Below are 27,682 nucleotides of genomic sequence, written 5' to 3'. Positions count from 1 at the left end.
ACATAACTTCACATATACATACATATATAATATATATATATATATATATATATATATATATATATATATATATATATATATATATGCAGTGGAAGTGTATTGTGTGTATTTACCTACACACTCACTCCACATTTCAGTAACATACATATACATCTAAATAATATTCACATATACACGTTGCTATAAATGGGAATTATTACAATTTTACATTATATACATGTGCAATGAATGGAATAAAACACTGTAATAAGTTTGAAATCGCCTATCCGAGCTGCTATGCATGCTGATCCCTTTTCTCCAGCTTCCTTGAATGTACTACTGTATGAGGAAGATCATGTGACCAGATGCTAGTGCACGTTTAGAGAGAGGGAGGGCAGTGCTGACAAAGGGGTGTGCCTGGGTTTGTGACAGGCCATGAAGGGGCAGTGCCTTAGCAAATGCTTGTTAAAATAGAATACAAGAAAATTGGTCTTTCAAAGTTGTTTTTTTTAAAAACAGAAAATGCTAAAAGTATTATTTCTTACTACAGAACTGATTTATTAAAAAAACCACACATGCAGGATATAGACTGAACCTGCAGCTTTAACAGGGGGCATTCCCTGTCTAATTAGCTTCGCAGGGAAACCTGTGTGGAGAGCTTGAGCCCAGCACTGAGCAGGTTAATTTAGCGCAGACTGTCCTAATTAACCTGCTCACCTGGTTTGTTAATCCTTTAAAAAGACTATAGGGCCTATTCTAGTAGCTTCGATAAGTGACTTATCGAGAATTTGGGGGCACTTGTTGAACGAGTTTGCAAGTGTAGCTAGTTACAAAGCTCAGATAACATGCCACACTCGCTGGAGAAGTTCCCTCTCCCCGATCGGTAGCTACTCCCTTTTTGCTGAAACATAAGCAGTGTTTTTGTGGTTTAAAACCGTTGGCTAATAAAAGCCTGTTTTGATTTCCCCTAAAACTACAGTACGTCTCCTCTTTTAAACCCCTGGAGAAGAGAAAAAGGCAGAGCACTGCGAAAAAACGCAAGAGGAGGCTCACATGGAAATTTAGAAAAATATTTATTAATGGATCATGAAGGACCCCTTAGGTAGCAGTAACACACCTACGCGTTTCGGGCAGTACGCCCTTTATCAAGGTGTGAGTCCTTCTACAGGGTGCTTATTATATCATAAGGACACAATTAACCCTTGAAGCACCGGTTTGACCACTTTCTCTATTTCTTTTAAACCTCTGCACACATCGCCTACCCGTCCGTTAAAAATAGCGGATCCATTTTTAAATAATAGTCACAATACCGCATGTTTGTGTATTGTCACGCCGTGCAACACGCTCCCACATTTATCGGAACGTGATTAACAGCATGATTTATTCCGGGGAGGCTTCAGCTATGAAGATGAGGATGGCCTTCATCTCAGCTGGGGTAAGTTATCCAATTTGTATTACAGATCAACATTGATTGCCAATGTGGCTATTTAGGCCCCCATTGTGAGGGCCTAGGTAGCCACAGTGACAATTAATGGCTTTATAGGTTAAATGTATTTTTGCTATTATTTATGTTGTGCTATCCTATTATCTCCTATGGGCCTGAATCCACACCAATCAGGGAAGTGTGGTCAAGGGATTTTGCCATTTGCAGGGGTACTTACGTCACAGACTCACCCCAGGCCTTCTGGGCCAATTAGGGACATTTTTGCAGTGGCCATTCAGCTGGCCAGATTTGAACACAAACAAAGACCTCTACCCAGTGCGAGGGAGAAGGTCGAGGGGTCCCAAGGATTGTCGCTGGCCCACCAAAGCGGCACACAAAGGCGTCAAATCATTTTCACGCCAAACCTTTTTTGGAGCCTTGCTTTTTTATCTACCTTCAGTGACTTGTCTCCAGCAATTCAATCCCTACAATGCCTTTCATACAACAGAGAATGTATATATTTACTACATTACGAAACTTAGTAAATGGCCCCTCTCCCCATACCAAATATAGACAGTGAATGTGGATATTCCTGGCACTGAATCCTTACAGAAACTTTGCATATCACTTACTATTCCACTGATTTTACGGATGTTTCTTCTGCTATTTCCTCTGGCCTCTTTGTGCAGGTTCCATCCCCATCAGCCGATTCTTCGGGTACACCAGGGATCTGCAACCTTTCAAGGAAGAAGAGCCATTTTATAAAGAAATTCTCTCTCCAAAATATTCCAAGAGCCGCAACACATTCATGAATATTACACACACCAATAGGTATATACTGTATAAGCATTAACATACAACAAAATATGTGGGGGAATAAAATGCATCTCACAATAATAAGTTCCTGTATTTAGTCTTTTTCATTGTTTTTCTGTGCAAAACAGTGTCATTTACAAATACACAATATATACATACGCTACCCTCCCCAAAAAACACATACACGACCCCCCCAAATACATACACACACTACCCCCTCCCCCCCCCCCAAATACACACATATCATATATATATCCGCCAATAGAATTTTTTGGGCCAAGGACAAATTAAATGAGCAGTGCCAAAGAGGCGGGGAAAGAGAGAGAGGGGGGGAGAGAGAGAGGGGGAAAGAGAGATAGGGGGGAAAGAGAGAGAGAGAGGGGGAAGAGAGAGGGGGAAGGAGAGAGGGAGGAGAGAGATGGGAAAGGAGAGGGGGGAATGAGAGAAAAAGGGGGAAGGAGAGAAAAAGGGGGAAGGAAAGAGAGAGAGGGGATAGAGGGAGGTAAAAGAGAGAGGGGAAGGAGACACAGAGAGGGGGAAGGTGACAGAGAGAGGGGGAAAGTGACAGTGAGAGGGGGAAGGTGACAGAGAGAGGGGGGAAGAGAGAGGGGGAGGAAGAAGATAGAGGAGGAAGGAGAGAGAGGGGTGTGGAATGAGAGAGAGAGGGGTGGGGAAGGAGAGAGAGAGAGGGGGGGAGGAAGGAGAGAGAGAGAGGGGGAGGAAGGAGAAAGAGTGGGGGGAAGGAGAGAGAGGGGTGGGGATGGAGAGAGAGAGGGGGAGGAAGGAGAGAGAGAGGGGGAGGAAGGAGAGAGAGGGGGGAAGGAGCGAGAGAGGGGGGAAGGAAAGAGAGGGAAGGAGAGAGAGGGGGAAGGAGAGAGAGGGGAAAGGAGAGAGGGGAGTGAGAGTGAGATATGGGAAGAGAGAGGAGTGAGATATGGGAAGAGAGAGGAGTGAGATATGGGAAGACAGAGGAGTGAGAGAGAGATATGGGAAGAAAGAGGAGAGAAAGGGGACAGGGATATTGGAAGAGAGGATTTGAGTGCCTGCTGCCTACTGGTTGCCATGGAGGAGTGAGGGGTCCTGTTAGAGGCCTGTGGAGGGGGCCTGCCGAGCTGCCTGCTGAAAGGTGCACACGGAAATGCCTGTCAGGGAAACCTCCCCTTGCTGCCCGGACAGGCACCTCCACGGACACCGTCCAGCAGGCCCCCTCTGCTGATCAGGCCAGCTTAGGTTTTCATGCAGGATAGTGAGCGAGAGAGGCAGCAGCTTGGGGCCGGCAACCTGCAGAGAGCCGCATGTAGCAGTGGAGAGAGCCGCAGGTTGCCGACCCCTGGGGTACACCAATACAATCTCTGTAGACCAGAACCTGTTCTATAATGCCGATACGAACCTTCCGCAATATATGTCGGAGCTCGCTTTCAGTCCAGCCTATTACAGTATGGTTTCCAACCTGTACCAGAACGTCCCCTGTAAGCAAAATAATGTATTTGTAGCATCAATGTAACAGGAAGAGGTATATTTATCATGTTTCAGGTTAGAGGTCACGTATGTATTGTATATTCTTGGAAATATAGTTTTCGGACCCTTTTTTCTTACAGGGGGGGGAGGAGGGGAGCCCAGTGAGTCCCATGTTAATCAGTGGCGGTGAGCGTTGGATAATACATTCAGGCGTTGGATAACGCATTCCGGCGTCGAACAACAGCCCATAGGGTTGCATTGTAAAGTGTTGGATGTGCCATTCGTTGTAAAGTGAAACGTTGGATAGCGAGGACTACCTGTACGACCACAGCTTTTTGAGCGTTTGTTCAACAATTTTTAATGGGCAATAATTGTATGCTCAATAACTCGCATAGGATATACTCTATGTATGTACCTATTCTTTCACTTGTTACTCTGTCAGTACGCTCATAGCTGCACTGTTCTGGGCAGGGAGCATACACCCCTATTAAGGTGAATATACAATATTGTTTCCTCTGGCTCTTCATTTGTTTTATGCCCTTGCGATTTATGTTAGCTCCCTTGTGTCCCCCTATCTCACTAGTTACTTTTTAATTACAGTTCATACTCAAATTAGTGATACATGTTTTAATTGATTTATTCAATATTATGTTTTACACGGGTGGTTTGCAACTGAGATCTTTTTGAGTGTACACCTCTCTGTGCCCTCTATTCTGTTCTGATATTCACTCATAATTCACAGCTTTGCACCCACTTTCTAGCTAGGGTTTCCAGGTGTCCAGTATTGAACTGGGCTGTCCTGTATTGGACACTTTGTCCAGTAAGAAAATGAGAGGTAATACTGGAAATGTATGTGAATACCGGTATTACCTGCCTGAGCAGGGAGAGAGCAGGGCTGTTGCTAGGGGGCGGGGCAGCTTCCTCCATCCTGATTGGCTGCATTACCCAGCAGCAGCCAATCACGAGGAGGTGTAGGGAGCCTGGGGGTGGGGCCAAGGAGAGGAGTTAACAGCATGGAACAAAGAGAGGTGTATGTACGTTGCTCCATTCACCATTTTGTCCAGTATTTTTGGAGAAGCCACCTGGCAACCCTACTTCTCTCACTAGGATTATCCATTTATCAGTTAGGTCAATTTGGTGCAGCACTCTAGTTGGTTAACATTTTCTTTTGTTTTTTTTTTCAATTATTCAATAAATGGTAAAAAAAAAAACAACCTTTTCACTTAAAGCTGCAGTTCAGTCAATATCCTGCATGTGTGGTTTTTTTTTAATAAATCAGTTCTGTAGTAAGAAAAAATACTTTTAGCATTTTCTGTTTAAAAAACAACAACTTTGAAAGACCAATTTTCTTGTATTCTATTTTAACAAGCATGCTTGTTCCTATAGCAACGATTTACATTCCCCATATGTAAAGATGTCGCCAAACTTTGCCGATCAATAGACGGAGAACGAATTGACCGGCAGCTATGCAGTTCTTTAGGTAATTAGAGATTGCCCACATGAAACTATTGAAGTAAAAAAAAAAAAAAAAAAAGACTGAACTGCAGCTTTAACCGAGTGCATATAATTATTACAGTGCCCCCATTGCCTCTCCTATTCAGTAAAAACTATTGTGCTACCTAATGTTGTGGGTTTCAGAGGAAGAAACTTCTGTACCACATGAACACAAGCCAGCGGCTATGTTAGGATTTTATATTTTAAAAGACGGTCACAGTGGAAAATGCAGAATCTACTCCAAGAAGAAATAGAATAATCAAATTTTAGTGAGTGGAGTACAGCGTCCTGTAAGGGTCATTATTTATCTCTGACTGCAAATAACTATGTCCACAGGCAACTAACCCGAGCATTGATATTGTATCGAATTTATAATCCAATATATAGACTATATACTGTACGAGTACTGATCTCACATAATGCTCCCTTAGATCAGAGCATACCCCCCCCACACACACTTTTAATAGGTTTTATTATTTATTTGCAACGTCATTTGTTTGCATCACATTAATTTTTAGATTAGACATTTCAATTAAAGATAATAATTTTTTATTTTAAATTCAAATACCTAATTGTATTTCTTTGGGTATTCAAGTGTGCAGAACAAATGATCTCTTTGCTCTCTTTTGTACCTATGTTTTACTTCCAGATCCTAACTAGCAACCCCTCATTTACTATATCGCTTGTACTTGTGATGCAGGATTATCTCTTTTTAAATTGTGTCCTATAAAGTTGCCCAGAATAAAGTACAAAATATAAATTCTAATTGTCAGGAATGAACTGGAAATCCGTTGCACAAGTATCTTTCATATTTGTAGTCTGTGCTCTTTGTAAAGCAATGCTATGTTGGCAACCCTTTGATATACTGTACTGTATGAATTATTAAAGGTGGAAGAAACATGAGCCACTGTTTGCCCTAGGGCCTTTCTCACACGCAGTGACCTGTAAGAGCTGACCTGTTGGTACTAAACATTTATTTAGTTATAAAATGTGTTACCAGGAAGTAATACATTGAGCTATCTCTCGTTTTCAAGGTCAGTGGTAAGAGGATATAGTGCCTGCGCTATTAGTCCCTGGAGGGTTACATTAGTCTAACCCCTAATAAAGACTCTTGGACTATCACCCTGACAACTTCAGATGGTGGCCCTGGCAGGATCATGGGAAGTTCATGTCGGAAGTTGTTTATTTGGAATTTCTTCAATAAATACTGTTAACATTGACACAGTCAAAATCCCCTTCTGACACTTCTAACCCAAATAAGGACTGTATATGCCCATTTAGTTTCTGCAGCTCCAGTGTCTCCAGCCTCCTGCTGCTGGCTGTAAAATCTAATAAAATATACCACTACCAGGAGAGTGTGACATTTTGGGGCAAACAAAAAATGTAAGGTTTTTGTTTATGGTGGTGATTTCTTTGTTAACTTTTTGCGCCTTTTTGAATTGTTTGTAAGAAATTAGCTGGTTTTCCCGCATTAGGAGACTGTTTATGGAAGCTGTAACCTTAGCATGGGATGGTCGACAACTCAGGTGTTGTGAAATATCGACCCCGCCTTTAGCCGAACCAATTAGAAAGGACGTAAACCATGTTCCGCCTCCACTGATGCCAACAAGGGTGGAGCAACTCCGTAAATAATGGCCTGTGTGGGAAGGAGCGTGAGAAAAACACACCTTATTTCTGGGCAAGAAAGTCGATCTAGTGGAGTGTTGGGTCTTCAGCAGCAATGGCCAATCACTTTGATGTCACCGGGGGAGTACTGCTGATTTAGATTCGCGGGACCAAGTTCTTATACTCTGTGGTAGACAGGGAGGATCCGTTGTCCTGAAATGCGAAACACTGTGGAGCTCCATTCCTGATGGAGCTCCCGAAGGAGAAAACTCCTGTGCCACCCGCTTCAGAGCCTGTGCAGTCTTCAAAGACGATATTGCATTGACCAAAGCCATTTGCAGAAGCAACCTCATCTGAGGAGCCCACCTTGGAGCAGCTGGGCCAAGACGACTGCCATCATTCTGCGAATGTCTCTTCACTCGGAAGAGACAGCTTTTAGGGAGCCTTCGATTACAATGTTTTCTGTGTACTTCCTGGGGCGCCTCATAAAAGACAGCTATACAAATCTGCACAGCGGTTCATCCATTGCCATTTTCGGGAGGAATAGAGGTATGCCTACACATGCCCGGGAATGGCTCATGGTCGTGACCAAAAGTTACATGGAAGGACTGGGCCCGACAGGTGGTGGTAGAACCATGGACACTCAGGGTTGCCACCTTCTATTGAAGGCCAACCCAGAGGAAAAAATAAATTCCTTACTTGGTGCGGCTGCGGAGTCTCCCAGCATCCTGCTGCAACTCTCCCTCCAACTGCAGTGTGCATGGCTGCGCAGTGTCGTATGACACTGTGTTGCCATGGCAACTGGACGCTACGTGACATCATGACGCAACGCCGCGTTGAACGAGACGCCGCGCAGCATCATGTCACATAGCGTCCGGTTGCCGTGACAAAGTGGCGTCATTTGACGCCGCGCAGCCGTGTACACTGCAGTTGGAGAGGGAATTGCAGGAAAATAACGGAGAATGCCGGAGACGCCGCCGCACAGCGCCGCCACCCGGAGATTGACAACGGCAACCCGTAGCCCGGAGGTAAGTACCCGAAACCAGGAGACAAACCAGAGACCCCTCTCTGCAGCACATGAAACCGCCAATTGCATGTGTGACACTTGGGTCACAGTGTTTAAAACGTAGATGATATGTTTAGTTATGGCTCCTCGACAGATCCAGTGTCCAGGTACCATGCCAGATCCATTAGTATCATTGAGAACACCCATGTGTCTGACTGAGGTGATGACTTTCCCGCCAAGTCGCAGTGGCCCCTGGGAGAAGAGGTGATTCAGACCCCCCCCTCATCCCTCCTCTCTAGCGACGCCCACTTTCTGCTGCGCTCAGTGCGCGCGCGCTCCCGGTGCCCCCCGTGCCCGTGCTTGACGGCTGGGAGCACGCAGGCGCAGTGATGCGCGGCTGGGCCCAGTAAACAAGTCGAGATGAGGCGGCTGCGCAGGGCCCGGAACCGCTGAGGGGACTCGGACACACACAGCGCCTCCTGACACCCGAATCCGGTCGCCGCGAGGAACCCGACATGAACCTTGCCAGCCAGAGCGGGGAGACCGGGGCCGCGCAACTGCTGTTTGCCAACTTCAACCAGGATAACACGTACGGGAGGCCGGAGACCCTGAGGGGAGAGGGAGCAGGCTGGGGGACCCTGAGGGAAGAGGGAGCAGGCTTGGGGACCCTGAGGGGAGAGGGAGCAGGCTGGGGGACCCTGAGGGGAGAGGGAGCAGGCTGGGGGACCCTGAGGGGAGAGGGAGCAGGCTGGGGGACCCTGAGGGGAGAGGGAGCAGGCTTGGGGACCTTGAGGGGAGAGGGAGCAGGCTGGGGGACCCTGAGGGGAGAGGGAGCAGGCTGGGGGACCCTGAGGGGAGAGGGAGCAGGCTGGGGGACCCTGAGGGGAGAGGGAGCAGGCTGGGGGACCATGAGGGGAGAGGGAGCAGGCTGGGGGAGTCTGGGGACCTGGAGGAGAGGGAGCAGGCTGGGGGAGGATGGGGACCCTGAGGGAGAGGGTAGAACGGGGACAAGGGATAGAGATGCGGGGGAGCCTGGGGACCCAGAGCAGAAGAGAGGGCAGGCTGGGGACACAGTGGGGAGGTATTTCATTTCCTATTGTATTTTGAGTGAGACTCAATGCTAATCAAACATCTGTATAATATATATATATATATATATATATATAATCAGAAACAGGGCATGCACAAAGGTAAAGGGAGAGTGCATACTATCCAAAACACATACAGAAAAGAGGAAAAAAATGGATAGGAACTCCTATATGTAAAAAAGTGAAATGACACTAGATATAAATATATACATACATACATACAGCAAGGCCCCGCTTTTCGGCGATCTGGCGGTACCGAGAAGGGGGCCGCTATGTCTGCGCATGCTTAGAATGGACGGGTCCGAGGTCGCGCATGCGCAGAAAAGGGGGTTTGCCGAGGTTGCGAATGCATAGAAGGGCAAATTGCCGGTCTGCGCAAGGAACCAATCTATCTAACCACGCCACAATATTGCACAAAAATGATCTGTGTCAGCAAATACTGAATACCACAGCTGAAAATAACAACCCCAGAGACGACAATGGGTTTGTAACAAGTAACCTGAGGCGGTGCGGAAAATAGTTGCCTCTCCCCCACCTATACTGGCCGGTCAAATGTTATAGGTGTACAGTGAAATAAAACATCCCCTGACGTAATCATGCACAACCGCAGCGGAGGTAAGTGAAACCCCCAAAAATAGTAGACTGCAGATGCGTGTCACAGTTCATTACAAGAGGCATAAAGTCAGTGTGGATTATAGCCTCTGTTGCACAGTGCTGTTTGCCAGGTCATGCATACGTATGTATGACTGCGCAGCCAAATCCCTGTCATTGGGGTACAGTAAGCGGATGTAACCTGAGGAGCTTACACTTTCAGGAGAGAAGTAATAGGAAGGATGGTTGTCTGAGGTCTGGTGGCTTTGATATAAATGTAATAATAATAATTAACACATGCCAGGTGAGGCCTCGCCTCGGAAATGATCGCACCTGCATGTAATGGATGTTTTGCAATATTCTTCCTGGCTGGGTACAGCTGGCGTGTCATTAACCCGGAGCCCGCATGCCAGTGACAGAGCTACAGTAGTATTTGTCACTAGAGATGGGCACGCTTTTTTCGCCAGCGGTCGAACCTGCTGCGAGAATGGCGTTTCGTCACCAAGTCAAGTTTTCACGAATTCGCTGGACTTTGAAATAAAGCTGCCTCTTTTTATTTTCCTTTACAATTCGATTATGGGAAAATGTGACTTTGAAAGCCAATATTAACTTCAAATTGAAACAAACTTAAAAAGAAACCTACAGTAGCAAGGGAAAACGGCAAATTAGAGACGTAGAAGTAGTTGCAGACTTTTGCACGTTTGTTTTAATAACAAAAGGGTTCAAAGACTTTCACAGGGTTGTGAGAAATAGAAAAGTTTGTCTGACAGCACGCAGGCCGAACTTTGGCTCATTCGCCCATCACTATTTGTCACCAGGGCGCCTCATTGCTGTGTGACTTGCTGGGAATACAGGGGTTCTATCTGCAGCTTTCAGAAACCATCAGGGCAGGGAGCAGTGTGGAGGGAAAGGTAAACATACAGGTGTATATACAATGTATAGGTGTATATACAAGCGAAAACTGCAACTTTGTGTCCACATGGCCGTGTTTATTATAATGGCAAAAGGAGAGGTAGCTCTACCCCCTGTATAACAAGAGGAAGTTTTGGTATAATGCATCTAATACTAGACTGCAATCATACACAATCATACAGTCTATAAAAAATAGACTGTTTATAGACTGCAATCATACAGCAGTCTATAAACTAAATTTAATAAAGTATCACATTGAGGTAATTGTACATGTTCGTGTTTTTTCGGTGGGTATTTTTTTTAGAAAGCAAAGCCTTTTTCTAAAGATATTAAATTGCTTTCCATTTTGTCTTGCAGATCATTGGCCGTTGGCAGCAAATGTGGCTATAAGTTCTTCTCTCTCTCTTCTGTGGATAAACTTGAACAGATATATGAATGCAGTAAGTGCTCTGATCATATTTACAGCTTTATTGTCTGAGTTCCAACCATTGCATTTCACAAATGTGCGTTTAGATGTTCAGTAAAGTAGTTGCACAGCCTGCATGTTGTCTTAATTCCAACCCTTTTGCTATCAGAGCGGCCTGCTGTCACTGCTTTGCATTGCATGGCAGGCCCCTTCTGGGAGCAGTGGCTATAATGTGTGACTGCTTGATTCTGGACTTTCCTCTTGCGATGTTGAGGGAACGATTCATCTGCCAATTTAAATTATTTCAGTATAAAATAATGTCAAAAACACGAATTCTCCTATGTTCTGTTGAATTGTTTCTTTGAAGACTTTTCTTTGGACTGTAGGCTTATTGTAAACAAGCTTCAAATACCGTTTTTTGTTTGGACCAATAAATAATGTAATCATGTGATTGAAAGTGAGTATATTAATACAGTGTTGGGCCGCTGGATGCCGTCTTGCACTTTTGATACTCTCTTATTACTTCCTGATATTGTTTTGTACTGTGATGCTTCCTGGAGCTCACGTTCACTATTGTGAAGTCTGTGACCACATTTTTGGTGCTCCTGATATTCGTAGCTCGGCTCCTGCTGCTTTATATCCTGCTCATTGGATGCTGAAACTCCCTTATAGATGAATGCCAGATATTGAATTTACTGTAATAAGGGAAGGAAGTTTTTAGCTGTTCCTTTATTGGCAGATTGTCTTTAGCACAGCACCTGCACTATATGTCGTACAAAGTGCTGAACACTTCTACTTTACGTTATCACAGCAAATCGTTTTCAGGGACACGTAACCTGAATCTCTGTTAATGAGTAATGCACTCAGCGGTCTCCCAAACTCCGGTAACTAAGCTGGGGGGTGACGTTAGATCTGGAGTGGCCAACTCCAGTCCTCAAGAACCACCTACAGGTCAGGTTTTCAGGATATCCCAGCTTCAGCACGAGGCTCAGTCAAAGACTACACCATTTGTGCTGAAGCTGGAATATCCTTAAAACCTGAGACCTTGAGGACTGCTGTTGGCCACCCATTCTCTAGTTGGTTATACCAATTAGCACCAAACAAAATGAGTATGGCAGACCTGGCAAAATTCTTTGTGCTTCTCTTATGTTTTGTTTCTGTCCATCTTCGAGCTGCAGTTCTCCAGTATCTTTCAACCTCTGAATCGTACTGTTTCATGGGCATTATCCTGTATTGTATTCTGTCTTCCTACCAGCTGACACAGAAGATGTGTGCATCGTGGAACGTCTCTTCTCAAGCAGTTTGGTTGCTATTGTCAGTCTCAAAGCCCCTCGCAAGCTTAAAGTCTGTCACTTTAAGAAGGGAACAGAGATCTGCAACTATAGCTACTCCAACACGATCCTGGCCGTGAAACTGAACCGCCAGGTGAGAGTCGAGTCTCTGTGGGACTCTGGAGGATGGTCACAGGACTTCAATGCGCCTCTTCAGAAGAGATGGTTTTCACAGTTTGTGTGACTCTGGTTTGAACGGTCATCATACTTACATTCTTATCATATCCAATGTAGTAATGATTCTAACCTTTGTGTCGTATACTCCGTAGTGTGTATATATGAGATTAACTGCTCCCAGACACACACTCTGGTTTATCTACAGTGCAGTAACCTGTATCTCCTCACCAAACCATAGTGACTATTTCCACTACATCTTTTAATCCGAATGCAGAATATTTATTTATTGATTCCTAATTACATGAATCATTCTCGTTTATATTAGAACATTTGGAGTATGCAGATTGGTGTGACTAGTTTTCCGTAGTGTAACAGTGCAGTCTTTTCACATGTATCTCTCTCCCACAGAGGCTTATAGTATGTCTGGAAGAATCTCTTTACATACACAACATAAGGGACATGAAGGTCCTGCACACAATCAGGGAAACACCTCCAAATCCTTCAGGTATGTTTACTGCACTATTAACCCTCTGCTGCCGTGGAGGTGCACTTTATTCATCTTTACTTCCCAATCATAGCGACTCTGTGACATTTATCAATGAGGTAGGTGCTGTCGGGAAGAGAAAAGCAGAGCCAAACGGGTGTAGACTTGGAGTAAAACATTGCTTTGCTTCACAAAGATTACAGTATTTATTTGAATCTCTGTGGCTTATAATTGTCATAAACCTTTACATCCACAAGCAATTTGTATATCTTTAATTTATTCCACAGTTTCCGTATCGGGTCAAACACCTGGAGCAGATTCTCTTCTTTTTGAGCTAAATACCAAACATACTCTCACAGCCTGTGTGGGACTCAAATAATAAGGAATGAAACCCACAGCCTGCTACTAGAAAACCTATACTATCGGCATATATTGCTATAGAAGAGGAGTATAATAATCTTATCTTAGTAATATGTATATGCACATAGATATCAGAATAACAGGTCATATATTAACATTTAGGAAACAAACAAAGTAGAAATAAACCAAAATTCATGATATAATTTCAAAAGGCATATAAGATTATAGGTTCAAATTTTATTTTTCTTACGAGTTTGTATAACAGCTGCGATTCATTTGAATATGAAGCTATGTGTGAAAAACATGACACACAACATCAATAAAATTTGAGTTCTATATATAAAAAAAAAAGATACAGGGTAAAGTTTACACCTTGCATTGAATTTCTGCACGGTTTGCATTTGTTTCTGCAAAAACGAAGGGAAAATACGCAAGATGGCAGATTAACATAGACTACGTGCAAAAGTGACAGTGATAATCAAACAGCCAGGCAAATGACCCATACGTACGTGTAATGATTATTTATCAGAATGTAATTGATCCAAAAGGCGATGAACTCGGACGTAATTTGTTAAGTAAATCATCTGAATTTATTATGATTTCCATCAGGTATAAAAAGATCACACAATTAATTTCATCCTCTGGCATGAGCTCTGTCCTGTTGATTGGTTGCATATAACAGAATAAAGGTTGTGTGGAACTATACATTGATACTTTGAGTGAGGGGGGGAGGTAGTGTCAGGGTGAGGGGGTAATAGTGTCATTCTGCCTGGTGGTGGTGTAACAGTGTCCTGCTACCTGGGGTGGGGGGGGGGGGGGTTAGCAGCATCCGGCTTCCTGGGCTAGTGGGGGGTAGGGGGGAGAGCAGTGTCAGGCTGCCTGCCTTAGGCCAAGACATGTCTCCCCCTCGCGTCTCCCCCTCCCACAGGCCACGGATCGCCTCTGCAGCAGACGCGACACCATGCGCTCCGTCGCGCCTGCTGCAAAGGCGTGCCTGTGACATTACGTGAGCGGTTCGCCCTCATTGACTGAACTGCTCCCGTGACCCGGCCATCGCTCGACAAAATCAAATTATTTTGTCTGCCCGGGAATCGCACGGTTGCGCGCTCGATGGTCTTCCTCATTGAGGTACAGCCTTTTGTTCGTGCGGACTATGGACGTGGCCTTAGACACAGAACGAGAGTTGGCACGCTTAAAGCCTAAACCTAGTTTTATAGAGTTGGTGACATCCTAAGGGATATTACACTGCATAAAAGTAGTTTTACATTTTGTTTTAAACAGCCCTGTAAATTCTTGACGTGAGCAAGTGGTAAATGGCAGTCACACACACTGTACTTTTGATCCTTAAGTGAAACATGCATGTCTCGTCGTCGTTCGGAGAGAGTTTGTGTGCCGGTGACTTCCTAGGTTAATCACCATCATGTTTGTGACCTGCTTTAGTACTTGTTGTGCAGTTGCAGGTCGAAGCAGCTCTAGATTACAGGATGGGCGTGTGCATCAGTTAGTTTATTTCTATTGGTGACATTGTCCTCAGTTTATAGATGAGGGTAAAAGACAGAGGAGGAGAAGGGAGATTTCAGCAAGTTTTGGTGTTGAATGAATAGATGGATATGTTGTGGTGCCTTCATCTACGCAGGTTAAGCTACAGCAACATGCAATGTAATGTTAACTATGTAACATAATACAGTATCAAGTAGCAGTTGAAACCTAGAAATAATGTGCTTACCTGATGGTTCTCAGCAAATCCAAAATATTCAAATGTATGTCTGAATAATAAAGGCCCCATTGCTGCTCCCATCGAGGGTACTTCTAAACCCCCTTAAAGTGTGAGATGCAGCAAAAGCACGAGACCCGGGACCACCTTATGGCATATTATATTTATGGAATCCAGACAGTCCCCAAAAACATAGATTGTAAGCTCACCTGGGCAGGGCCTGTCTGTAAAAATTCCTTTGTAGTGCGTACCGCGATCTATACTGTAATTGTGAAGCACTATGAGACCCATTGGGAGAAAAGCGCTACATGAAATAAAGTTGTTGTTGTAACACCCCGGTCCTTCCCCCGTACCCTTGAGGTCCCCTCTCGATTGTAGACCTTTTCCTGGCAGCCTCTGCCTTGCGCTTTTGCAGCAAAATGTCATGTAGTATCTACAAAGTAAGAGCTGGCTTTGTTTCCTGCCCATCCTTGTGCCTTTGCTTTCTTTGTGATACTCCCCCTCCCATGTACCTGCTGGGAGAGCTGGTAAACTGGGCAGTCTTTGCAGATTAGTTGAAACTCAAGTTGTCGTCTGATTTCCATAGAGGTCCTTAAGCTTTATTGGTCTTTTCGTTGTTCCCAGGTCTGTGTGCACTGTCAATTAACGGTGATAACTGCTACCTGGCATATCCCGGAAGTGCATCCATTGGAGAGGTCCAGGTTTTTGATACTGTTAACCTGGTGAGTGCTTTCCTATAAATACTGTGTGTTCAAAACGTACTTTCTCATTTATGTAACTGTGCCCCAGGTCTCCTACATTTGTTTTACATAGGGCTGCTTAAGATTGTTCTGATTACTTTATTAGAGGCCTATCGGTTTCTGACGTCTTTTCACAATACAACTACCTTTTTGTTTTTTTTTCTATGACAATGAAAACTCTAATTTTTTTATTAACTCTTGAGTTTGAAATTGTTTTAAGTTGTTTGTTTTGCAAGTATACTCAATCCACGAATGTAAAAAGTATTTAGGAAACACACACAGGCCCTGCAAGCTTAGAACGCAAACCCAGCGCACTAATGTGTGTATGTGTGTATGTGTGTATGTATGTGTCAAAACGAGTGTTACTGGGATTGTGACCCGATGTATATAACAAAATACAGGAAACCTCAGAGCTGCATCCAATCAGACAAATTATATAGTTACATACGTATCTGTTTTTATTTTCATAAATTTAGAGTCATTAGTTAAATTCTTTCACCAAAGCATTTTAAGCTTGCTACCATGCCAAAGTATCCCCCCTCTTTTGCAAGTCCTAACACTACTGTACCCACAAAAAGCTCTCACAACCTCTCTAACGGAAGGAGAACTGGCTGAATAGACAGGTCGTTCACAGCTGTGTAACGAGAACTGCCATTTAATAAGTGGGATGTGTTACTTGAAACCAGGGAGGCGGTGTCACAAACCTCCAAACAATTGTTTGCCAGTCACAAATATTTAGTTAAGGAAATTATTTACAGCAGCCCATTTTGGAAGGATAACCGCCATGTCAAACAATGTATTTGCATTAGAATAAATAAAACAAGTGCACAGTTACCAATATGCAAAAGACACTACTGAGAATGATTCACCGTTTCCGGCGAGGCGTTTTGCTTATTCTAACATTGTTGGCACCTTTCAGAGAGCTGCGAACATGATCCCTGCCCACGACAGCCCACTTGCTGCTCTGGCTTTTGATGCAAGTGGCACAAAACTGGCTACAGCATCAGAAAAGGTGAGGGTCACATCCTTCCCGTGCTCGGGGTGTTATTAGAATTGGGCAAACATTCTATTTACAGCCGTTTGTTGTAGTACAGATCTGAGAACATCTTGTTTTTTATATATATTGTTGGGGGGCGCAGGGTGATTTGTCACTATTGTGCAGGTAACGAGTGCTGTTTGCTGGGCTTCATTACTTATTAGAACAGCGCTGATTCTTATGTTTGTTGTTGACGCCCTGCTTTCCACATGGAACATTTTTATGTTTACACTGTTACCAAAACACGTGCATTTTCTCTGCTGTTTAGGGTACCGTTATTCGTGTGTTTTCCATTCCAGAAGGGCAGAAAATCTTTGAGTTTCGGAGAGGGGTAAAAAGGTGAATAGAAGCATTTCCCTTTTTTTTTTCTTAATCCTTCATGTCTGGGTCTATTTTTTTTTTTGTTCTCCTTAAACCATTAGTCTCGCTGTGCTGCCCGAGTGTTTCTTTTCTTCACATGACATTTTTCCTCGCCTAGGTGTGTGAGTATTTGTTCGCTGGCGTTCAGCATGGACGGCATGTTTCTTTCCGCCTCCAGTAACACAGAGACCGTGCACATCTTCAAGCTTGAGACTGTCAAAGAGAAGTACGTGTGATATAAATATCAATATATAACATTGCAGCATTATCAGAAGGGCCATGGTAAATGCATTATTCTTTTCCAGCAAATGTACCATATTTGCCCGATTTTTATAGGGCAACCCTGAATATAAGGCGACCCCCTAATTTCATTAGTAGCTGGAAAGAAAAAGAGAGTTTGAGTGGATGTTAAATAGACCAATCTGTAGGTTAGCTTCCAGCCTCTGGCACCTTTCCTGCTGTCTCCTTCCTACAGATCACAGCACTACAATTCCAGCTACTGTGTTAATAGCTTACACAGGACCGAAAGGAGCGCATGTGTGCCATTCCGTCCTGTGTACGCTATTAACACAGTAGCCACCTGCCTGAGCCCATGCGCAGACGGTCACTGTGTTAATTGCTTGCACAGGAGTGGATGCGCACTCAGCAGCAAAGCCTGATTTTTATAAGGCGAGGGTAGACTTTTCACTACACCGTTATTGAAAAACATCTTGCTTTTATAATCGGGCAAAACCAGTAAATGGTTAAACCGTTATACTCTTACACTTTTTTTTCAGTACCCTACGGCACACGACTTAGCTGGTCACTGCCTGGCTTAGACTATTCTGTTTATTTTTTAGGCCCCCTGAAGAACCCACCACCTGGACCGGGTATTTTGGGAGGGTGATCATGGCCTCAACCAGCTATCTGCCTTCCCAAGTCACTGAAATGTTCAACCAGGGTAGGGCTTTCGCTACAGTTCGCTTGCCCTTTTGTGGACACAAAAACATCTGTTCACTGGCCACGTAAGTACTGGAGGAAATTGGACATCCCATGTTTACGTATTGATTGCATCCTGATGGGGGAAGCAGGCATCCTGCTTGACCATGGTGGGCTGAAGCATGAAACTCGGCGGTAATGTTTCGGAAGCATTTGTACCCAGTTCTGATCCCAGTGTCTGGTCTCCTTATGACCCTGGGTAAATCTCTCAATCTCCCCGACCTGGCAGGACTAGTGGTCAGATTGCCACGGTCCACGTGAAGTGCTTCCAACTCTGACTTAAAGTTCTTTAATGGTCGTTTTATGATTTGAGATGACTTGATCATGTGTGGTATCTGGATCCTTTCATGCTGAGGAATCCCTCCTTGTCTCCTAGAATTCAGAAGATCCCTCGCCTTCTCGTTGGAGCAGCTGATGGATATCTCTACATCTACAACCTGGACCCACAGGAGGGTGGGGAGTGCACGCTCATGAAGCAGCACAAGTAAGGGAAACATGTTCCTATTGATATTGAGGGCTTGCTGAAAATGAAGTTCTGTTACATGGTGTAAGCCGCAAGCTCTTAATCTGTGTGAGAAACCCAGGACAGAGCCTTTAGAGGATTTACAAAATGTTTAATTTCTCAACACTCCCAATATTTATCTGTCATGCAGAGCAATGTATTTGGTCCTTTGCAGCACAAATGGAGTTATTGTCCTCTCTCCTAGGTCAGGGGCGGCCAAATCCAGTCCTCAAAGGCCACCAACAGGTCAGGTTTCAAGGATATCCCTGCTTCCGCACAGGTGGCTCAATTGAACTGTGCTGAAACAGGGATATCCTTGAAGTCTAACCTGTTGGTGGCCCTTAAGGACTGGAGTTGGCCACTCCTGTCCTTAGTACATGCAGGTGTTCTTTTGATGGTTGAGTAGCAAAGGAGTTACTGCAACTGGTACAGTCGTACTGCACTGGTTATGAAACGATCTATATTCTGAGATGCTATGGTTGCTTTATTAAAGAGGTGCTCCTCTTGCAGGCTCCCATTTGGGGGTGTTTAATCTTTCCTGTTTCAGTTGAATGATAATTTGGTGTCTGACTGTCAGTCTGTGCCTTCTACTCTCCAGGTTGGATGGCAGCATGGAGCCCGTCAATGAAATCCTGGAGTCTGCTTCACACGAGAGACCACAAGTGACACAGACCTACAGTGGCGCAGTGACGAAAGGTACCTACCCACCTTCATCCCCGACAAGGCATGGTGAGTGGGGCCTCTCCCTTCTTTGCTCGCATAGGATTAATGACAACAGTGCAGGATGCAAATCTTGGGTGTGAAATGGAGCAGAAAGTATACAGCAGATATCAACTCTCATGTTGGACACAGCACAATTATGCTGTCAAAGGAGCATTCTCTGCTGCTGCTGCCAAATTAAACGCAGCGTTCTTTTCATTCTTTGAAAATATCTTTTTGCTGTGGAAAGCATGAAATGTATGCCTTCATAAGGGCTTCTGTAATTAAAACATAAATGCTATCAGTTGTAGTGGGGTTCCTCTGGCGGCCTTTAGCGTAGTTGTTTTTTTTTATTTTTTAACAGAAAATCTGAGCAAATATTTAGTGCTTTTCTATTCCTATAATGGAAAGCGTTTAACAAGTATACAGTAAGCCAGTGCATCAAACGGCAGTTGCATCAAATTCTGGTAAGAGACTGACGTATGCGAATAACTGCAAATATGACCGGTGACAGTCGCTGGCATGCATATGCAAATGTGTATTTGTGATTAAAGTAGTGCAGTCCGCCGCTTGAAATGAGTCCCGTCACATTCATGCAGAGCCTAGCCTCACTCGGTGTCACTTTGTCTGCACAGCCTACTCTGATGACCAGGGCGCAGCAGGCGGAGCCAGCCTGGAAGAGGAAACCAACGCGCTTAGACTAGATGAGGACAGCGAGAACCCGCCTATGATCCTGCGGACAGACTGACCTTTGACCTGCGCACACGTTTTTCCCCCCAAGACACAGAACTCCAATGTAACTTCTTACGGAATTTCTTGTGTTTGCTGCTATGGATTTTGACAGAAATTGAGGAGGATTTGAAGAGACTCGAAAGAGAGGGAAAAAAAGGTTGCAGACTTGTAGCTGTAGTCTCTTTCCAAACTATGTGGGGGGTGGGGGTCTATATATTTTCACTTCAGTGGCTTTTAAACTTGCTTCTCAATTTTAGCTGTTTCTTTTTGCCAAATGGCGCTTTGTGCCCTACCTGCTTTGCATGTCTCCATGTGCCAAGCGAGCATAGGTAATGTAGAAGCCACTGTAATTAATCTGGACTTTGGATCCTTCTTTTTTAAACTCTGTGTACATATATATTTAGCAATGAAGCTGTGGAAGAGTTTAGGACATTTAACTCATTCACCGGAAGATAGAATTGCAGAACAGTGCTGTGCAGTCCCCTAGGCAGTGAGTCTGTAATGACCAGACGGGCCCAGTCTGCAGGGGCTCATGTTCACCTGGGCCCCTGGTCTTAGAAGTGTGTCCTCTCTACCACGCTTCACTTTTTTTCCCCTTCACTCCTGGCCATCTCTCTACTGGACCATTAGGCTAATTAAAATTCATTCTGAATGTGACTTGTGTGTTGGAGTTTTTTTTTGTTTGTTTAACGGCACGAAGGTGATTGTGAGAATGTCAGCGTGGATATGAGCTGGAAGAATGTGTGTTGTTTGACTCTCCTTACCAAGATGTCCATTTAAGTTTCAGCAAGATGTGTAACCTAACATCCGACCCGCTGCTTTAGGCTTTTACGTTTTATTTCAGGATTGTTGAACATAACTATATGAAGGATTTTATGATTGACGGATAAACTCTGATATCTCCATTCTCTCTCCATCGTTCCTGTGTAGAATTAAACCCTGCCCGGTTGTGGGTAGGACAAATCGCGTTCCATCTACCTCCTATGATGTTTCCTTCTGCCCCCTTGCAGCCCTTATTACCCTACCAGTCAAGGGGATTAGGTTGTCTCCTGTTATTTTTCTTGTACATCTTGGTACAAGGTGCCTCTGGCTTCTCTAATCTTGTAGGCGAGAGGGACCCGTGGATCCTCTACATTGTGGGTCCTGTGGTATTCGGTGTTGACCTATGCCGCCTCGCTTACCTGAAGAGGATTTCGCTGCTGCCTGTTGGCTGAGGTTTTTCCAGTCTGGATGTCCCAGCTTAAGCACCATGCTTGGTGGGTGTTCGCTACCTGGAGGATCAAATCATGATTTATTTAAGTTCCTCAGACCAAGCGTAGTGGAAGTCAAATAGGAACAACCTGTCCACCAATCATATGCACTGGTCGGGTGTTGAGCGCGTGAGGGGGAACATGTTGGATAGGCAAGTACCTTATTTCTCCTTCACACCTCCCTGCTGGAATTAGGACATGGATTGCTTGATGATTGGTATAAGGACACCCCTTCTCTCATACTGCGCCAATGAATCACGTGTCATGGCTAAATGCATGGTTCTATCTGCCCATCGAGCATTATATTGAAGGCATGAAGGAAGTTTGTAGTGCGGTGCTAAACTAGTACAGCTGGTGGATAAGACTAGAGTTCTACCCTAACATCGAAGATCAAAAAAAGGCTTAAATCAATTTGTTGACCAAGAGCATTTAAAGATTAAATTAATCACATCGGTCATCAATAGTCTAAATCCATGGGATTTTATGTCCACAATAGATTTGAAGAATGCGTGTCGGTCACAACAAAGTCCTAAGATTTGTGTTTCTGGGAGACAGCAAGGTAAAAAACTACCAACTCGGGGCTCTACCTTTTGATCTCTTCCCTGCACCCAGAGTCTTCACAGAGGTTATGGTAGTGGCGGTAGCTATCAGAGAGCAGGGCATGGAAATATTACAAGATCTCTGTTGGATCATCAATTGGGACAAATGCAAGTTGATACCAGCACAAAGTATGCAGTTTCTGGGGCTACAATTCGATACAAGACACAACATACATTATCTGCCATCAAAGAAAGTGTTGAACTTTTCAAAAAAAGATCAGATATTTGAGAACCGCCTCAAAGGTAACAATACAGCAAGCCATGAAGGTTTTTAGACTGTCTGCAGTGATGGAAGCTATACCTTGGACTTGCTTGCACATGAGACCACTTCAGTTCAAAGTATGGGACAAGAACCCACTATCTCCAGAAAAAACGTTCATCCTTACCTCTGTAATAGGTGCCGAACCACTCCACTCTTGCTAATGCAAGAAGCCTGACCGATAAAAATGGGGGAGTTTGAATTAATAGCTGCTAGGGAAGCAGTATGATATTTAAGGCTATGGCCCCAGTCTCACCTGCAGCACGTGCACCTGGCGGCGCATGCACAGTTTAAAGCCGCGGTCTGTAGAGGAGCGCGGGGGCGTGGCCATGAGGCATATCTGCCCTTCTACTTGTGCATGCCGACCACATGATCGCGGCGCGGGAAGACAAAATTCTTGTCTTCCCTTCCAGCGTACGTGTCACAGAGCTTTGTGGGCCCATGCACACACAGCCACTGGGGCGTGCCCCATAGAGGGCTGTGCGGTGGTGTGTGGCGCATGCACCGCAGCGGCGACTGGGGACCTGGCCATAGGCATTACTGAAACATGGTGGGATGAAACTCATGACTGGCCAGTTAATTTAGAGGGTTATTCCCTTTTTTCGAAAGGATCGAGCAAATAGAAGGGGAGGTGGAGTATGCTTATATGTTAAACCGGATCTAAAACCTATTATAAGGGGAGATGTTTATGAAGGGAATGATGAAAATGTAGAGACCTCGTGGATAGAAATTAGCAGTGGAGGTAAAAGTATAAAGAAAATGTTTGTGGGAATATGCTATAAACCACCAAATATCTGTGAGATTGAGGAAGCTAAAATACTTTTGCAAATGGAGAAGGCATCAAAACTGGGTCATGTTTGCATAATGGGTGATTTTAATTATCCAGACAGACTGGGGCAATGAGATTAGCATTACAACAAAAGGATACAGTTTTTTTGGGGGGGAGGCTTAAAGACAATGATATGTCCCACATTATTGAGGAACCAACCAGGAGAGGGGCAATACTGGATTTGGTAATATCAAACAATGTAGAAGTAATAACAAATATTCAAGTCGGGAACATTTGGGTAACAGTGATCATAACATGGTCTAATTTGAAATAAGTTATCAAAAAAAAGATTACTTGGGTTGAACAAAGACCTTATATTTTAGAAAGGCAGATTTTAATAAATTGAGGACTAATCTACAAGGAATACATTGGGATGATGTTTTTGCAGAGAAAAATGTAGAAGATAAATGGGCAGTCTTTAAAACATTGTTAGAAAAGCATACTTATCAGTGTATATTCTTGGGTAATAAGTATAAAAGATCAGTGTATATCCTTGGGTAATAAGTATAAAAGAAATAAGTCAAAACCAATGTGGCTAAATAAACAAGTAGGGGAGGAAATGGACAAGAAGAGGAAGGCGTTTAGATTGTTGAAGTCAGAAGGGACGGAGACATCGTATCAGAATTATAAGGAATGTAACAAAAGTTGCAAAAGGGCAATCAAATTAGCAAAAATGAATAAAGAAAAAAGGATTGCAATAGAAAGTAAGATCAACCCTAAAAAGTTCTTTAAGTACCTTAATAACAAAAAAATGAGAAAAGAAAATATAGGACCCTTTCAGTGTGAGATGGGTAGGCAGATTATTGGAGATAAGGAAAAAGCTGAGGTATTAAACAAATTCTTTGCCTCTGTTTACCAGGGAAGAATCAAGTTCAATAGTAGTGCCGCTGGAGGAAGCCACAACCTCCATATTAATGAACAATTGGTTAACTGAGGAAGAAGTTCATATGCGGCTTGATAAAATGAAAGTAAATAAGGCACCTGGCCCCGATCGCATACATCCAAGAGTTCTCAGGGAGTTAAGTTCAGTAATAGCCAAACCATTACATTTAATATTCAAGTACTCCATTTCCACAGGCTCAGTACCACAAGATTGGTGTAAAGCAGATGTGCCTATATTTAAAAAGGGAGCTAGATCACAACTGGGGAATTACAAACCTGTAAGCCTGACTACAATAGTGGGGAAGCTACTTGAAGGTTTAATACAGGATAATATTCAAGAATACCTAATGGAAAACAAAATTATTAGTAATAGGCAGCATGGATTTATGAAGGATTGATCATGCCAAACTAACATTATTTGTCTCTTTGAGGAGGTAAGTAGGAATTTAGACCAGGGTAATGCAGTTGATGTGGTCTACTTAGATTTTGCAAAAGCTTTTGATACGGTTCCACACAAGATTAGTGTACAAAATAAAGCAAATTGGTCTCTCTACAAATATATGCACCTGGATTGAAAACTGGTTGCAGGATAGACAACAGAGGGTTGTCATAAATGGAACTTTTTCAGGTTGGGCGAAAGTTGGTACAGTAGTGGAGTACCTCAGGGATCGGCACTGGGGCCCCTGCTTTTTAACTTGTTTATTAATGACCTTGAGGTTGGGATCGAGAGCAAAGTCTCCATATTTGCTGATGATACTAAATTGTGTAAGGTACTAGAATAAGAGCAGGACGTAATTTTTCTTTGGAGGGACTGGAAACCTGGGCAGGTAAATGGCAAATGAGGTTTAATACAGATAAATGTAAGGTTATGCATTTGGGAAACAAGAATAAACAAGACGACTTACAAATTAAATGGGGATAAATTGGGGGAATCCTTGATGGAGAAGGATTTAGGAGTGCTTGTAGACAGCAGGCTTAGCAATAGTGCCCAATGTCATGCAGTAGCTGCAAAGGCAAACAAGATCTTATCTTGCATCAAACGGGCAATGGATGGAAGGGAAGTAAACATAATTATGCCTTTTTATAAAGCATTACTACGACCACACCTTGAATATGGAGTACAATTTTGGGCACCACTCATTAGAAAATGCATTATGGCACTAGAGAAAGTGCAACCAAATTAATAAAGGGGATGGACAATCTAACTTATGTGGCGAGGCTAGCTAAATTAGATTTATTTACATTGGAAAAGAGGTGGCTAACAACAAAGGGCATTAACAGTTCGTCATCATTACTGAAATAAAATAGTTGCTATAACACTGTTTTTGAATAAGTGTGGTCTGTCTTCCTATTTCCGGTTGTGTTAGGGAAGCAGCCGCTTCCGTAAGCGTCTCTCATGGGCTTAACAAAGGAAAGAGAAGAACGTAGAAAAGAAGAAAAAGAAGGGTGGGAGGGGTGGAAGGGGGGGGGTAGGACGAGCCCATTTGTCTGGTCTTTCTGTATTTATTTCTATGGGGTCTCTAGTTTCCTGGCCATATTTCCCAAATTTTGTGAAATTTGTCTTTTTTCTGGTTCAACTGTGCTGTGAGGAGCTCCATCATCTTTATTTCCCTTAGTCTCCGTAAGACAGTCTGCCTAGAAGGCGCATTCACCTTTTTCCAGGCAGCCGCAATAACACAGCGGGCAGCTGTCATTACATGAGTGATCATCTTACTTTCTGCCGTTCCTAATTCATCTATTGGTTTGGCCAGCACCATGGTCAGCGGTTCCACCTCAACCTCCACCCCCAAGTACTCTCTGATCAATGTTTGTATCATGACCCAGAATACCTGAATTTTTGGGCAACTCCACCAAATATGAACCATATCTCCTTTTTGCCCGCATCCCCTCCAGCACAAATCCGGGGACCCGGGGAAGATCTTAGCCAGACTGCTCGGGGTTAGGTACCAATGAAATAGAATTTTATAAATATTCTCTTTGATAGTGGTACAGATTGATGTTTTTGCAGCTACCTCCCAAATGTCCTCCCAGTCTTCTCTATCGATCTCTGTATTCAAATCTTCTGCCCATTTGATCATATAGCTATGTTGGGAACAACCCACTGATCGCGCCAGGCCCAGATATATCTCCGAAATCAGCCCTTTACAGTAGTATCCTTTCCTACACAGTCTTTCAAAATTTGTTAAATCTTTGAATGCCGAATCTTTGGAGACTGATTGCAGGTAGTGCTTGATTTGGAGGTAACCAAACACTGGTATATTTATGATTTGGTGTTTCTTCTCCAGCGCCTGGAGTGGTAGAATTATACCGTTATCTACAAAGTCGTCAGCTACCATCAGCTTTAACGTCTTAAATTTATTGAGTCTCTGTGGGAGCCAGCCTGGGGAGAATTCAGGGTTATGGAAAATAGGGGTTAGTAGTGTTGGACTGGCTGTCAGACCATATTTATTTTTATTTCTAGACCATATCCGCCATGTACATTTCATTGCTCCCAGTTTTAATGTTTCCAAGAAGGTCTCTCCTCCCCTCTCGGTCCACATAGCAGCCGGGAGAGAGTGACACTGTTAAAACATCACATGTATTCCAAGACTATATATTTGTTATGTCTCTCTAAAACAATAAAAAAAAATTGAAACAAAAAAAAAAAAAAAAGTGGCTAAGAGGGTATATGATAACCAGTGCTTGACAAATCACCCAAAAATCTACTCGCCGAACCAAAAAATCTACTCTCCCCCTAATCCCACCCCCACTTTTTAAAAATGTAATAAATTCCTAATAAGAATTGAGTGTGTGACTAGTCTGGGTGACTGCCTGCCTGGGTGGGTGACTGCCTGCCTGGGTGGGTGGCTGCCTGCCTGGGTGGGTGACAGACTGCCTCCCGGCTTGGGATAGCTACCCGGGACGTCGGAGAGCCCCATCGCGCGTGGGGCAGAGAAAGGAAGAGTCTTATAGGCAGCTGAGAGCCAGGGGCAGTCCGTGACCGGCAGCAGGGCCTGGCCAGAGGTTGGGGGAAATGTGCAGCGCCGGCCGGGCCCCCCCAGCCAGTGGGCCTGGGACACCAACCCTGGCAGACCCCCCCCCCCCCTGTTGGCGGCCCTGTCTGTGGTACTGTTGAGGCGTTTGAGGTAGGACCTTGCTATGAGCATGATTCTCCGGTAGTGACAGGAACTGTCATGTCTGAGCAGACAATCTTTGCTTTTAAATAAGTGCATGAGGCTGATGGCATAGAGCTGTGAGCTGCATCCCTCATGAGAATCTGCTTGTCTGATTTAATGGCTCTTATAAGGATGGAGTCTGTGTTGAGATGTAATCAGCAGCCTATTGTGACAACTGTGTTTCAGGATAGATGCTGAAATTATGCAGACGAGTCCGTGGCTGAGATCTGTGAACACTGCATGTTCAAGCAAAAAGCCAACGTGCTTGGCATGGAGTCAGGGTGCTTTCTGAACTGGTGGGGGCAGTCTCCCCTCATGTTTGAGGGCAGGGAATGATTTTTGGTGTGTATATTTACATTAAGGACAGTAATATCTGCGCATACCCAGCCTATGTTTCCAGCGATGGGTTCTGCCTATGGATTTGGAGAGTATAGCTTAGAAAGCTCAGAGCTGAGATTTCGGATACAGGGAGATCTGCAAATGTGAACAAGTTTGGTTTACGTAGTACAGCAAATGAAAATACCCCTTGTGAGCACATTCACACGTCTCAGGCAGGCCTGGAACCCTGCCTTTCCCCATTATCTCTTGGCATACAGTGCTTCCACTGCAGCCAGGGATTCTGGGTAATGACATGCAATTAAGCACACAATGCCACCTTTTACTTCATGTCCATTTTAACATGGGACCCCTATGAGCTTATGCCTGCCGCATTACACAGCTTTTCAGCACTGCCTGGGTTAAAGAAGTGCAGAACCAGTAACCCTACTCACAGAAAGCTATTTTCGACTTTTTTTGTCTGTGTGAGGCTGGTTATACTGGCTTTGCAGTGTGAAGTTGGAATAGGTTTCAACACTAACTTATATAATGTATGGTGGGG

The 27,682-nt window shown here is 44.1% G+C and overlaps 1 protein-coding gene and 1 long non-coding RNA gene across 7 annotated transcripts in view; one reads left to right on the top strand and one right to left on the bottom strand.

Annotated features, from left to right (window-relative positions):
* LOC142463330 (uncharacterized) overlaps window positions 1-7,586 on the bottom strand; it is a 16,699-nt gene extending 9,113 nt beyond the window's left edge. For 3 of the 4 annotated variants that reach the window (XR_012787413.1, XR_012787411.1, XR_012787414.1), the window contains exons 1-2: window positions 3,273-3,349; window positions 2,035-2,139 (exon numbers count right to left, since the gene is read on the bottom strand). This is a non-coding gene — a long non-coding RNA (uncharacterized LOC142463330). Of the gene's footprint in view, window positions 1-2,034; window positions 2,140-3,272; window positions 3,350-3,608; window positions 3,686-6,837 lie in introns of those variants that run through there. The other variant, XR_012787412.1, reaches the window with a different exon arrangement.
* A 540-nt stretch (window positions 7,587-8,126) lies between these two features.
* WIPI2 (WD repeat domain, phosphoinositide interacting 2) lies at window positions 8,127-20,488 on the top strand. Of its 3 annotated transcripts, none has more exons than XM_075565945.1 (12): window positions 8,127-8,370; window positions 10,730-10,812; window positions 12,034-12,203; window positions 12,635-12,731; window positions 15,409-15,506; window positions 16,444-16,536; window positions 16,829-16,899; window positions 17,039-17,146; window positions 17,760-17,924; window positions 18,275-18,382; window positions 18,999-19,096; window positions 19,735-20,488. In XM_075565945.1, the coding sequence occupies exons 1-12, from the start codon at window positions 8,297-8,299 to the stop codon at window positions 19,845-19,847; spliced, it is 1,278 nt and encodes a 425-aa protein (XP_075422060.1). In that variant the 5' UTR covers window positions 8,127-8,296; the 3' UTR covers window positions 19,848-20,488. The 3 variants fall into 3 exon arrangements, with proteins under 3 accessions (XP_075422060.1, XP_075422061.1, XP_075422059.1); XM_075565944.1 differs by having other exon boundaries at window positions 8,129-8,370; window positions 18,999-19,129; XM_075565946.1 differs by lacking the exon at window positions 16,444-16,536 and having other exon boundaries at window positions 8,128-8,370; window positions 18,999-19,129.
* The last annotated feature ends 7,194 nt before the right edge of the window (window positions 20,489-27,682 follow it).

Source organism: Ascaphus truei, chromosome 11 (genome assembly GCF_040206685.1).
Source record: "Ascaphus truei isolate aAscTru1 chromosome 11, aAscTru1.hap1, whole genome shotgun sequence".
In the NCBI taxonomy this organism is placed as follows: Eukaryota; Metazoa; Chordata; class Amphibia; order Anura; family Ascaphidae; genus Ascaphus; species Ascaphus truei.
Note: the sequence above shows the minus strand (reverse complement) of the source record. Positions and strands in the feature narration are given on the sequence as shown.

Excerpts from the sequence above, each read along its gene's own strand:
- WIPI2 (XM_075565944.1), top strand. The coding sequence starts at position 8,297 with ATGAACCTTGCCAGCCAGAGCGGGGAGACCGGGGCCGCGCAACTGCTG. Across the intron at positions 12,204-12,634 it reads CCGTGAAACTGAACCGCCAG|AGGCTTATAGTATGTCTGGA; the intron begins GTGAGAGTCGAG and ends TCTCTCCCACAG. Across the intron at positions 12,732-15,408 it reads AACACCTCCAAATCCTTCAG|GTCTGTGTGCACTGTCAATT; the intron begins GTATGTTTACTG and ends CGTTGTTCCCAG.